The sequence below is a fragment of the Leptinotarsa decemlineata genome, unplaced genomic scaffold (assembly GCF_025532065.1).
Source record: "Leptinotarsa decemlineata unplaced genomic scaffold, Ldec_3_MD MMD2_tig00001719_RagTag_RagTag, whole genome shotgun sequence".
NCBI classification, from domain to species: domain Eukaryota; kingdom Metazoa; phylum Arthropoda; class Insecta; order Coleoptera; family Chrysomelidae; genus Leptinotarsa; species Leptinotarsa decemlineata.
The window spans coordinates 1,282,239-1,296,416 of NW_027412569.1; the positions used below are offsets into that span (position 1 = coordinate 1,282,239).

The following is a 14,178-nucleotide window of genomic DNA, read 5'->3' on the forward strand; positions in this document are numbered from 1 at the left end:
ACTAATAGATCTGATTTCTTCGTGGAATAATCGCTGAATTAGGAAATTCATAAATAGTGTCCAATTGTAGTCGATGTTATCGAATGAAGTTGACAAAATTTAAATAAGCGTACTAGTTATTAAATTTCAGTTGATCACCTATGCGTAGACCTATACATTAGTAACATCGCAAATCGATCACTAGATACGTATATTCGAATATTCGCAATGAAGATTTATTTGGTTTAAGAAATATATTTCTTGTTGAAACGTATGCTATTAGTTTATAACACATTTTCTTTATTATAATTTGAGTCAAACAAAAGTTGAAATTCAGCACTGTTTTTGATACCGTTCTGTATGATGCAAGATGGATAATAATTAACCTCATTTGATATATTTATTCAGATTCTCAAAGCAATTCTAAAACAATTATTTATTGGAGTATTTGGTCCAAAATTTGTTTTCTTTATATTGGCTATGATTGACATCACTGGAATGAAATTCGCTATAAATCTGGCATCACTGCTAATCTGTGACTATTTCTCGTGTCTCCTGTTCTGTTCTGCGTGGCAGAAATATTTCTCTTTCTTTCACGGGAGTGCGCCATAGTTGGCGTATCGTAGTTTTGATAGTGCCGAAGAAAATCTTTAAACATCCAAAATGGTGAGTACTTTAAAAAATATTTAAAATCAAAAGTATCCTTACTTTTTCTCATTTCATTTTTCCATGCCAACATTTTTGAGTTATGTTTACTTTTAATTCAATGATGGTTTTTGGAGATTGCACAACAGTATGAAATCCTCGATTTATTCGTGTTTACCTTTCTGCATGTATTGCAATTGTTCTATTTTCTATTCACTTATCGATACTGGCAGATTATTAGTTACTACTTTTGCTTAATCTCAATACAGTTTCATTAAACTTTGAAGTAATATTTTGAAAATGGTAAGTGTGGGCTCCCATATGTAACCATTGTTGTTCAACTTGTTTTTAAAGTTATTTTAATTGTGAAATTGAACCAATTATTAAATTTTTTAGGTGAACTTTACTGTTGACGAAATCAGGGCCATGATGGACAAAAAAAGGAACATCCGTAACATGTCCGTCATTGCCCATGTAGACCATGGAAAATCAACTCTTACCGACTCCCTTGTATCTAAAGCTGGTATTATTGCTGGAGCTAAAGCTGGAGAAACCCGATTTACTGATACCAGGAAAGATGAACAGGAACGTTGTATTACCATCAAATCAACGTGAGTCAATTTTTCATTATCCCATCTTCACATTTTGTTCTTGTTGATAACTTTTTTACACAGATCACGAATTCGAGACACTCATTCAATTTGAATGCAAATGGCATATGAAATCTCAAACATTGAAAATTATTGGTGTATCTTATACATTTTATTTTGCTGTTCACACATTTCTAGTAAAAACCTGTTCTTAGTTTCTTTGTATTGTCCTCCAAACAATTTTTGGGGGTTTATTTTGTGTACAAAACACAACCTCAATCATGTGGAGTGCCACTTCCTTTGTGATGCTATTTCGCCAAACGGCAGTTTTGGCCTCTGTTTGCGGAAAATTATGCTCCACTACAATGGAAATTGCGGAATTTCATTCAGTTTTGAACATTGGATCGAAGGAACATCAATATCCATTGTTTTGCCACTTCAACCAAATGATTGTTGTGGTATTTTTTTCAAATCGTGAAATATAAAAAGATCAGTTCCCAAATTCATGGAGAGTCCACTCATTGATCCCAACTATTGGACCATGTTGACAAGGAGAACACCAGTAATAACGAGTTTATTCAAACCTAAAGCTATTAATTGGAAATATCCAATAAGGATATACACAGACATCATAATCAACAATTTTTTTTACACTATACTTATCCAGTTAGTTTATTGGAAGATAGCTTCAATCAGAAAAAAAACATGAATTTTAAACCTTTCAAAGGTGAAAATAATATATCATGTAATTTTGTAATATATTATGTATTGTTCAGTACGTTTCTCATAAAGTAGTTATTGAATTGAATCCGAGTGATATTCAAATTTGTGACCAGCTGGCAAAAATATGCATAATTTTTTCGAAATTACACGTAACCCCCAACTAATGAAAATTAACTTAATTTTACTTCATTAATGTCTGCTTCAATATAATTTCAATACATTTCAGTGCCATATCTATGTTCTTCGAACTTGAAGACAAAGATATTGTCTTTATCAACAACCCCGATCAACGTGAGAAAGACGAGAAAGGTTTCTTGATCAACTTGATCGACTCCCCTGGACACGTTGATTTCTCCTCTGAAGTAACAGCCGCTCTTCGAGTTACCGATGGTGCTCTTGTAGTTGTCGATTGTGTTTCTGGTAAGTCAATCAATACATTTTTTAGTGTTATATAATTAAACGTTTCAATTATAGGTGTATGTGTACAAACTGAAACCGTTTTGCGTCAGGCTATCGCTGAACGTATCAAGCCCATTTTGTTCATGAACAAGATGGACCGAGCTCTCTTGGAATTGCAATTGGAGGCCGAAGAGCTTTTCCAAACCTTCCAACGTATTGTTGAAAATGTGAACGTTATCATTGCCACCTATAACGATGATGGTGGTCCAATGGGAGAAGTTAGGGTAAGGAGTTACACTATGAAGTTCTTTGATTCTTAATGAATTGAATGAAGAAGAGTACGAGAATGCATTGAAAAATTTTTAGTCTACTTGACATCATTTTCGATCATTACAATAGTGTCAAAGATACTATAAAGATGTGTCGCGGTTTTATAAACTTTCAATGGAAATCTCGCATTGAGGTGTGTTAATTTGAATATTAACATTTTTATTAACTTTTCTTACTGTGATAACACAATATTTTATTTACCTAAGTGAGAGGTCTAGGCTAACTAGATATCAATACATCCTCGTATATTTTCATTGAGCTGAATTTTATATTCATTTGACAATTATTGCTGATGAAATCGTTTTGGCTCATATACTAAACTCATATTTTGCCCTGCTGTGAAAATTTCAATGTTCGCTGCAGTTTCCTACAATGATACAAATTCATTGAAAAACATTTCGGAATGTCTTGAAATTGAGCACTGTTTAATATACTTATTGTCTTTTAAAGGTTGACCCTAGCAAAGGTTCAGTAGGATTCGGTTCAGGTCTTCACGGTTGGGCCTTCACCTTGAAACAATTCTCTGAGATGTATGCTGAAAAGTTCAAGATCGACGTCGTTAAGTTGATGAACAGGTTGTGGGGAGAGAGCTTCTTCAACCCCAAAACAAAGAAATGGTCCAAACAGAAGGACGACGGTAACAAACGTTCCTTCTGCATGTACATCTTAGATCCCATATACAAGATTTTCGATTCCATCATGAACTACAAGTAAGTATTGACATTAGTGTGTTGTTTGTGTGTTTGTGAATACAAGGATACGGGGAGATGTTCAGGATGTATACTTCGAAATTTGTTATAAATTATGAATTAATAAAATTACGAAGCAGAAATTCGTCTTGAGAGGCAAAGGGTATAAATTAATATCAGAAAAACACTTCATGTTTATCAATTGAAAAGCCCTGAGGATTTCCGGTGTATGACTTTTTTTCAATGACGTACAAAATGTTTTTTGAAATCATCCAAATTTTTTAAATTGATTCTTACCTGAATTACTTTCAGAAATAACGAATTGACTTTTTGTCTGTAGATTTTGATCACTGGTCAATACCTTGTCAAGTTCCGGAAAAAGTCCACTTATTTTGAATTAGGTGTTCTGTCCTTAAGAAAAAATAAAATTTCACTTGTAAACCTCATTCAGTACCCAAAATTATATGTACAAATTGCAATAGTATCTAGGGAATAAATACCTGCCCATTGTTTGCAAATGGTTTAGCATAATTTACTTAAATCCCTGTCGGCTCTTACTTGGCGATTTCATCATTATGGTTTGAAACATCAATTTCCTACATCTGAAAATACTATTCTTTCATTGGGAGAGCATAATATATTTCAGGATAAAGGGGATCATAAGTATTTATCAGTATGTGTTCTGAAGTGACTTAATCTATTTTACTACCTGTTAGATAAGGCATTACATCAACAGTTTACCCCAGCACAATATGTTAGAATAATTTATCTGTTATACTATCTGCCAGACAGAATTATAAGTATTTATCCCAGAGGGTCAGCATTTTAACCTAGGCTAATGTGCTTTGGGGTGATTTACTATTTTACTACCTGCTAAAGGCAATTACATCAGCATTTTACCTCAGCACAATATTTTAGGGTAATTTATCTGTTATACTATCTGCCAGACAAGATTATAAGTACCCAGAGGATCAGCATTTTAACCTGGGGAAATGTGTTTTGGGGTGACTTATTTTACTACCTGCTAGACAAGGCATTAATCAACATTTCACCCCAGCACAATGTTTTAGGGTAATTTATCTGTTATACTATCTGCCAGACAGGATTTTGAGTATTTATCCCAGAGGGTCAGCATTTTAACCTGGGGAAAAGTGTTTTGGGGTGACTTACTATTTTACTACCTGCTAGACAAGGCATTAATCAACATTTCACCCCAGCACAATGTTTAAGGGTAATTTATCTGTTTTACTATCTGCCAGACAGGATTTTGAGTATTTATCCCAGAGGGTCAGCATTTTAACCTGGGGAAATGTGTTTTGGGGTGACTTACTATTTTACTACCTGCTAGACAAGGCATTAATCAACATTTCACCCCAGCAAAATTTTTTAGGGTAATTTATCTGTTATACTATCTGCCAGACAGGATTTTGAGTATTTATCCCAGAGGGTCAGCATTTTAACCTAGGCCAATGTGTTTTGGGGTGACTTACTATTTTACTACCTGCTAGACAAGGCATTAATCAACATTTCACCCCAGCACAATGTTTTAGGGTAATTTATCTGTTATACTATCTGCCAGACAGGATTTTGAGTATTTATCCCAGAGGGTCAGCATTTTAACCTGGGGAAAAGTGTTTTGGGGTGACTTACTATTTTACTACCTGCTAGACAAGGCATTAATCAACATTTCACCCCAGCACAATGTTTAAGGGTAATTTATCTGTTTTACTATCTGCCAGACAGGATTTTGAGTATTTATCCCAGAGGGTCAGCATTTTAACCTGGGGAAATGTGTTTTGGGGTGACTTACTATTTTACTACCTGCTAGACAAGGCATTAATCAACATTTCACCCCAGCACAATGTTTAAGGGTAATTTATCTGTTTTACTATCTGCCAGACAGGATTTTGAGTATTTATCCCAGAGGGTCAGCATTTTAACCTGGGGAAATGTGTTTTGGGGTGACTTACTATTTTACTACCTGCTAGACAAGGCATTAATCAACATTTCACCCCAGCAAAATTTTTTAGGGTAATTTATCTGTTATACTATCTGCCAGACAGGATTTTGAGTATTTATCCCAGAGGGTCAGCATTTTAACCTAGGCCAATGTGTTTTGGGGTGACTTACTATTTTACTACCTGCTAGACAAGGCATTAATCAACATTTCACCCCAGCACAATGTTTAAGGGTAATTTATCTGTTTTACTATCTGCCAGACAGGATTTTGAGTATTTATCCCAGAGGGTCAGCATTTTAACCTGGGGAAATGTGTTTTGGGGTGACTTACTATTTTACTACCTGCTAGACAAGGCATTAATCAACATTTCACCCCAGCAAAATTTTTTAGGGTAATTTATCTGTTATACTATCTGCCAGACAGGATTTTGAGTATTTATCCCAGAGGGTCAGCATTTTAACCTAGGCCAATGTGTTTTGGGGTGACTTACTATTTTACTACCTGCTAGACAAGGCATTAATCAACATTTCACCCCAGCACAATGTTTAAGGGTAATTTATCTGTTTTACTATCTGCCAGACAGGATTTTGAGTATTTATCCCAGAGGGTCAGCATTTTAACCTGGGGAAATGTGTTTTGGGGTGACTTACTATTTTACTACCTGCTAGACAAGGCATTAATCAACATTTCACCCCAGCAAAATTTTTTAGGGTAATTTATCTGTTATACTATCTGCCAGACAGGATTTTGAGTATTTATCCCAGAGGGTCAGCATTTTAACCTGGGGAAAAGTGTTTTGGGGTGACTTACTATTTTACTACCTTCTAGGCATTTTATCAACATTTTACCCTAGCACAGTATTTTAGGGTAATTTACCTGTTATACTACCTGCAAGACAGGATTTTGAGTATTTATCTCGGAGGGTCAGCATTTCACATTAGCATAATGCTTCTGTTTTTTATGACTGGGATTCATCTTGCCTGCATGTCTTATAGGCCATAGATCCTTGAGGTTCTCAATAGGCACCAAAGCAAATGATGATAGGCTAGGAAAGCAACTACCCAAGGGAAATTTTTATGATTAACAATCCAAAGTTTTGAAAAAGTCAAGAGTGTTTTGGTGCTTCAGTTTTTTCAAGTTTTAATCAGTACTATCGTGATTGAAAAAAACAGAACAGAAAGGATTTGGCTTTCTACTTCTCCATCTTAATACAAAAAAAATGTGGGAATCTTACAAAGAAAAATATAAAGCAAATAATTTCACATTGAACAAACTCTTTTATAAAGATGTGTAGATTATGCAAAAAAAGTAACTTTCGGGCACAAACTGGAAGAAAAAGACCTCTTGAAACAACTACTTTTATAAAAAAAAAATGTCAACAGATAGAAAATGTAAAGGAGGCCCTAGACGGTCAATCATTTTGATCAATAGCTTGAGTCAATTGATTGACTCGAGCGTGATTGACTGTGTAGGAACCTGTTTGACGCTTGAAGCGAGGCTTGATGATGATTGATAGAGAGTTTAAATGAATCAAGCGGTTGAAGAAGCGCGCGTCAATCGATTCACTCAATCGTTTGATCGAGCAGATTGATCGTTTGGGGCCACCTTAACGGAGGTATAGAACCTTCCATCTGAAATTGATTTGTTGTTAATTGTGTTGTTGATTTGAGGGTAATCAGGTAAAAAGCATCATTTTTATTAAGATTTGCATTTTTTGCAGTTACTAAAACATGAAATACTGAATAATTGATACTTCAGCAAAGAATTTATGCACGTTTGCATGAAAACTTGTAATCTGAATTTTTTCAGAGGAATGGATATGTTTCTGAAATTATATGAAAATTCCAAATGGTTTTTAAACAATTATTCTGTTCTCCAATATTCATCCTGTTGTTTTTGTGGCCCAAATATTTGAATGATTTTTGAAAATCTCCAATCTAACATTTTTTATTTCGTTTTAAGGAAGGAAGAATACGAAGCACTCTTACCCAAATTGGGTATTAATTTGAAACACGAAGACAAGGACAAGGATGGCAAGCAACTTTTGAAGGTTGTAATGAGAACTTGGTTGCCAGCTGGTGAAGCTTTGCTTCAGATGATTGCCATCCATTTGCCTTCACCTGTAACTGCCCAGAAATACAGAATGGAAATGTTGTATGAAGGACCTTTAGACGACGAAGCTGCCATTGGTAAGATCACGTTATAATTTGGTTTTCATCTTCATTTGACGGCAGCTCCATTTGGGCGATATCTAAAATTTGTCATTCCAGACTTCAACTTTTTTTTTTACTCATCTTCCAGCACAACTAGAGCCACTGGACAGTTTGCATGGCGGCAGCTCCTGTTGTCGTCATCAAACGAATACCCTGTTGGCAGTGCAATGGAAGAAGATAATTTTTATATTCACATTTAAACGCTTTCACAGGGCCTCTATCTTTATGCCCGGTTGCGAAATGCTACGGTGCGAATAATACACACATTCAACTTTAAAAATAACATTTTTGTTCAACTAAGTAGTTATATAAGTTGATGGAAATTTGTAAATACCAAAAACCAAGTTCAACACAATATATTTCTAATACAGGAATCAAAAACTGCGACCCCAACGCACCCCTCATGATGTACATCTCCAAAATGGTACCGACCTCAGATAAGGGACGTTTCTACGCTTTCGGTCGTGTCTTCTCTGGTGTAGTAGCAACCGGTATGAAGGCCCGCATCATGGGTCCCAACTACGTCCCCGGCAAGAGGGAAGATTTGTACGAAAAAGCCATCCAACGTACAATCCTCATGATGGGTCGTTACGTCGAGGCCATCGAAGACGTACCTTCCGGTAACATCTGCGGATTGGTCGGTGTCGATCAGTTCTTGGTAAAGACTGGTACCATCAGTACGTTCAAGGATGCCCACAACTTGAAGGTCATGAAGTTCAGCGTGTCCCCTGTTGTGCGTGTCGCTGTGGAACCGAAGAACCCTGCCGATTTGCCAAAACTCGTAGAAGGTAAGCAGTTTGATTATATCCGTATCCATAACTCAGAATAAACAAGTCACTGATCATCTTATCACAACTTACAGCCAGAACATCACTAGTTTTCTTCTTTATTTTTTTGAAGTTTTTCTTTGGTACTTTTGTAATTTAATTTTAGCACCAGATATAAATGAGGTGAAAAACCCACCAAACTGCGCATAAGCTCGACATTCATATTTTTTCTCATTTCTTTTGCATATTTTCTTGTACATCAAGAGTAACATTGGCATAGTGATATTGTGAATTGAAATCCTGAAACTTCCATTGACATTTGTTTTCTTTTCAAGGTTTGAAACGTTTGACCAAATCAGATCCTATGGTACAATGTATCATTGAAGAGTCCGGAGAACACATCATTGCTGGAGCTGGTGAACTCCACTTGGAAATCTGTCTTAAAGATTTGGAAGAAGACCACGCTTGTATTCCCATAAAAAAATCTGACCCAGTCGTGTCTTACCGTGAAACGGTCAGCGAAGAATCTGACCAGATGTGCTTGTCGAAGTCGCCAAACAAACATAACAGGTATTATTGTGGTTATATTTTTGATTTTACTGTACTCCATGCAATGGAAGTAATCTCATTTTTTCATTACATAATGAATATTTGGACAATTATTTTTCCAAAAGTTTTTGGGTGAAGAGATTTTGTGCCACCAATAGACAATGCTACATGGTTTCATATCTTTGTAGCATTCGCATTGGGTGGCATATCAATTGTCTTTTAGTTTCGGTCTTGGGGTAAATCCTCCCCTTGGTCAGAATAGGGGGACATACAAGCATTTTACTGCTCTCATTTAGCGACTGTCAACCTCTTGCAATCGACTGATTCCTTTGTTGTCCTTCAGATTGTTCATGAAGGCCTGTCCCATGCCTGATGGTCTCGCCGAAGACATCGATGACGGCAAAGTCAACCCCAGAGATGACTTCAAGTCCCGTGCCCGTTACCTTGGAGAAAAATACGATTATGACCTCACTGAAGCCCGTAAGATCTGGTGTTTCGGCCCCGACGGAACCGGACCCAACCTCCTCGTTGATTGTACCAAGGGAGTGCAATACCTTAATGAAATCAAGGACTCTGTTGTCGCTGGATTCCAATGGGCCACCAAGGAAGGTGTGTTGTCTGAAGAGAATTTGCGTTCCGTTAGGTTCAACATTTATGACGTCACCTTGCACGCTGATGCTATCCATCGTGGTGGTGGTCAAATCATTCCTACAACTCGTAGGTGTTTGTATGCTTGTCTGTTGACTGCTTCTCCTAGGTTGATGGAACCTATCTACAAGTGTGAAATTATGGTGAGTCACCGTTTTTTTTTTAAACGATATATATGACTTGTCAAAGTAGTTGACTTGTTTGTTTTTTATTCATTTGGTTCTTTTTTCTAGATTGTAGTTTTTCCTTCGCTCCCTATCTTGGCTCTCCTGATTTTTTTTTTTTTTCTAGCTTAAGTAGAATTTTTACCCCACTTCACCTAAAATGTGTTTATTTATTCTTTCATTTTTGAACTTTTGTGTTATGAATAATTATTTTTAAACTTCTAATTTTGTGAATTTTTTCTTGTTTAATTCTCATTTAGTAAACTTTTCTTTTTTTTTTTATAGACTTTTCTCTTTTTGTGTACTTTTATCTTTTTGTAAACTTTTTAAAAAACAATTCTGTTTTGTAAACTTCTCTTTTTAAAACTTCTTTTTTGAATACTCTTCTCTTTTTGAAAACTTTTCTCTATTTGTTTGTTTTTTTTAAGTCTTATTTTTCATTGTACTTTTCTTATTTGATCTTTTTTTTTTTAATATTTAATTATCCTTTCTCGCCCTTAGACATAATTTTTCTTTTTTTGAATACTCGGTTATAGTGTATTCTTTCCTTGTATTTTTAAAACTTTTTTATTGCCCGTTTTCAAACTGTTTCCCTCTTTTAAACATAGCTCTTTTTTTTTAAAAAACTTTTTTGACTTATTTTCAAGCCCATTTTCTTGGCTCTTCAATAACTTTTTATAATCTTTTTCATTTCATGTCTGACGTTTCCGAATTGTTCCACTTATATATTCATTTTTTGTTTTGCTTTCCTATTACATTTGTTTTAGGCCCTCTTTTTATTCTTTTCAAGTTGATTGAATTTTTAAGTTTGATAAATATTTTTATTTCAATACTTTTTGTAACTTTTCTGACTTTTTTTTTGTTTTTTCAAATTCTTTTCTTGATTACCCCTTTATATCTGTTTGTCTTTTTCTTTGGCAGTTTCTTTTGCTTTCATTTTGTGTTATTCCTTTCAAGCGTATTGATATTGAATAGTTTGACAGTTGATCTTTTCACTTCCAGTGTCCTGAAGTTGCTGTCGGAGGAATCTACGGAGTATTGAACAGAAGACGTGGTCACGTATTTGAAGAATCCCAAATCGCCGGAACCCCCATGTTCTTGGTTAAAGCATACCTGCCTGTCAACGAATCATTCGGTTTCACTGCTGATCTGCGTTCCAACACTGGTGGCCAAGCTTTCCCTCAATCTGTGTTCGATCATTGGCAGGTGTTGCCAGGTAATCCAATGGAAGCTGGATCCAAGCCATTCGGTATTGTGCAGGTAAGGAACATTTGTTTATATATAATTGTTAAACTTTCTGGTATTTACATTGATTTTTTAACAGTTGATCTTTACACAGCAAAGAAAAAACTCTTAAATGATTGATTTGCTAATTTTACTTTTGCTTCGAGTTTCTAACCATAATGAACTTTAAAAATATTTTTGACACAATATATTTGAAAAAAAAATTAATGAGTCTATATTTGTTTCATATATCAATCTTGCTTTAATGTTTCGAATATATTATATTGATTTCTTGATTTTCATTTCAGGAAACACGTAAACGAAAGGGTCTCAAAGAAGGACTTCCAGATCTCGCCCAATATCTGGATAAATTGTAAACAATGGTGGAAATTAGGTTATGTACAGATTATTTAATGAAAGTAACCAACAGCATGTACCGCGGTTGTATTGCATAGGTTATTTTAAAATTCCCTTTTTTACAATGTGTATCACCTGGCAGGGTTTCTTTTCCTCTTGACTCGATAGATAATCTGTGAACTTTTATTAATTTGTTATATATTATATTTTTGTTGATACTCTGGAACATCTTGTGTAGTTATTGCAATTGACAGATCAAGTAAAATCTAATACAGGAATCTACGGCTACTTTTATTTTATTTTTTAGTCGGGTTGCCAGCTTGGGAAAAAGAGAAAATCAAAATCTGTTGCACACGACGGTGTAATTTATTTTTTTAAGGTACTGATTAATTTTAAGTAATTTGTGTTTTTTGGATGTATGTACAATAAATATCAAATTTTTTAACGAACATTCAGTTTTTCATTTGAGATGAAGTCAAATCAATAAGTAGTTTTAATCATTGAAAGGAAGTAAACGTTTAGCGGGGGGTTACCTGGAGGGAGTCTGATTGGGCGATTGAGTAGAGCCAGTCAGCAGAGATGTCTGAAGGATTTCAACTGGACTCTTTGGTGAGTGAAATATGGATTAAATACAATAACATTTTTTTGATTTTATACGTTGTTATGAATGTGTGGTATGATCGTTACATAAAGAACTTCATAAAAGTCAGAATGTTCCTTGACTCTCTTAACATTTCATAGTTTATATTTTGATTGTTCAGGTTTTCAAAAAAGTTGGTGATGAATTTGTTTTGGTTAATTTGTTTCATCATAAATATTTTTATTTTTTGCAAATTTTTTGTTTTAATGTTTATTTTTACTTTTATATCGAGTATTATATACAAGATTATAATAGTTGATATTTTTTTTATTTCATAAATATAAAATCTATTGGACACTTTTTTTTACCAGAACAGAAATCCTGTCCCTCGACGCTCGTTTTGTTAACAAAATTGACATCATCAGGAGATGATACGAGAGCCAGTATTTTTTGTTCTACTGAGGCAAAAGGGTTTTCAATAGATATATAATTTATTTATATTCATTCGTTACTTTTCTGAATTAGTTAGTTGAATATTCCCAAACTCTTATTTTTCATTGAACTTTCAATCATTTATTTTTATATTTTCATGATGATTTTTTTACCGCCCCAGTCTGAAATTCATGACTGATTGGTTGTTCTGATTTTTCATCTTCATCATTAATCTAACTTAGTTTCAATTACCATTCTTATAATATTTTCTCTTTCGTTGCAGAGAGGCAGTATGTGTATATGATATTTACTTTGAGAAAAAGGTCTTACGACATGGCATGCAAATGGTAAGTTGGGTTTTTTATTTTGTCGTCCTGAACTTTTTCATTTGTGGTGCTTCTATTCCAAAATCAAATATAAATTATAATATAAATTTTAAATGTTTGATGGTGATGTTTCATGATGAATTTCATTAACAAAAAACTCTGAAATGAAATTACACTGAAATAAAATGCAAGTCGTGTAGTAACTTGGCTTAAAACCCCTTAATTTTTTTTGTTTAATTGTTCTATTTTTTACTTGTGTATTATTTCACTGTAATGTCATCTCAGGATTTTTTTTGCTTGATCTGATTATTATTTTCAGCTATTCGTTTTAATTTTTCATTTTTATTGGGATTTCAAATCGATTTATATAATATTGGATAATGTGAGTCCAAACTAATGAAATTCATAAATTTTGAAGTAAATATTAAACTTGAAAGCTGAAAATTACTCTAATTAAAAGTTGTTCAAAGTTGAAAAATGATATCAAACAGATCTGAATCAGGTTGCTGCTCGTATAAAATGGAAAATTTAATGATTCAGAGTGAAATGAATAAGTTATTTGGATTTGAAAGGTTTCATTGAACTTTTGATCATTTATTTTTATATTTTCATGATGATTTTTTTTACCGCCCCAGTCTGAATTTTGTGACTGATTGGTTGTTCTGATTTTTTGTTGTCAAATTCTATCCAACTTCCTGTAAATTGACATTTTTACAATATTATCTATTTTGTTACAGAGAGGCTGTGTATATAAAATGGTTACTTTGAAGAAAGATCTTTCGACATGGTATGCAAATGGTAAGTTGAGTTTTTTATTTTGTTGTCCTGAACATTTTATTTGTGTGGTGGTTCTATTGGTCCACAGAGTTACCTTGAGTGAAAATTATATTAAGACTGAGTAGAAAATAAACTAACTAAAATTGAATATAAATTTAGAAATGAAACTTGAAAGATGAAAAATCAGATTGAAGATTATAATTGAAAATTGTTCATATAAACGTGAAAAATAATATTTAGCTAATAATTTTTGCAGTTGTAACTTTGATGTAATCTTGATACTAAAAAATTAAGATCAGTTGTAAATAACTTGAAGAAAATAGTTATTGCAATGAAGTAGAAATATTTCAATTGTTACTTTGAAAAAATTTGTAGTAGGTGCCTATTGCAAATTGAACAAAATTAGCATTTTTAGGGTATTTGAAAATTTCTTAATTACATGATGAATGTTCTCACAGACCTGTTCTGACTTCAAGTGAAGACAAATAGAACGGCCATCTGAAATAATAATTCAAGCGGTTATGGTTATTAATAATCAATTGCACCAACTAAAGTTGCTTTCTTCATTTTCAGGCGTTGAATGTTTTGCACAGGACAGTTTCAAGCGGTTGGGAAATTATAATTAATATTTTAGGTAAGTGTTTTATATACAAAGTTACTATTAGTAGTACTTTTTGAATGGCTCTGGTATGTACATTTCAAAATACCTGAATTTCCATCGCCTCAATCTTTGTTCAAAATCGATATTCTGCCTTCTTTGATCAAAACGAAAATGATTGTATCAAAATAAACTCTCGACGGTTCCTACACAGTGGGTTCTGGAAAT

At 33.9% G+C, this 14,178-nt stretch overlaps 1 protein-coding gene and 2 non-coding genes across 3 annotated transcripts; all 3 read left to right on the top strand.

Annotated features, from left to right (window-relative positions):
- Nucleotides 1-499: 499 nt before the first annotated feature.
- Nucleotides 500-11,686, top strand: LOC111504191 (eukaryotic translation elongation factor 2). Its single transcript, XM_023158693.2, has 11 exons — nucleotides 500-645; nucleotides 1,021-1,235; nucleotides 2,164-2,357; nucleotides 2,412-2,620; nucleotides 3,117-3,376; nucleotides 7,278-7,504; nucleotides 7,900-8,316; nucleotides 8,631-8,865; nucleotides 9,188-9,635; nucleotides 10,659-10,916; nucleotides 11,189-11,686. The coding sequence occupies exons 1-11, from the start codon at nucleotides 643-645 to the stop codon at nucleotides 11,255-11,257; spliced, it is 2,535 nt and encodes an 844-aa protein (XP_023014461.1). The 5' UTR covers nucleotides 500-642; the 3' UTR covers nucleotides 11,258-11,686.
- A 714-nt stretch (nucleotides 11,687-12,400) lies between these two features.
- Nucleotides 12,401-12,467, top strand: LOC111504299 (small nucleolar RNA SNORD31). Its single transcript, XR_002721988.1, has one exon. It is a non-coding gene; the product is annotated as a small nucleolar RNA SNORD31 (small nucleolar RNA).
- A 712-nt stretch (nucleotides 12,468-13,179) lies between these two features.
- On the top strand, nucleotides 13,180-13,247 carry LOC111504292 (small nucleolar RNA SNORD31). Its single transcript, XR_002721984.1, has one exon. It is a non-coding gene; the product is annotated as a small nucleolar RNA SNORD31 (small nucleolar RNA).
- Nucleotides 13,248-14,178: the final 931 nt, after the last annotated feature.

What these genes read in the sequence shown, in the direction of transcription:
- LOC111504191 (XM_023158693.2), top strand. An exon ending in TGTATTACCATCAAATCAAC is followed by an intron (nt 1,236 to 2,163) that starts GTGAGTCAATTT and finishes AATACATTTCAG; the next exon opens with TGCCATATCTATGTTCTTCG. An exon ending in AGACGACGAAGCTGCCATTG is followed by an intron (nt 7,505 to 7,899) that starts GTAAGATCACGT and finishes TTTCTAATACAG; the next exon opens with GAATCAAAAACTGCGACCCC.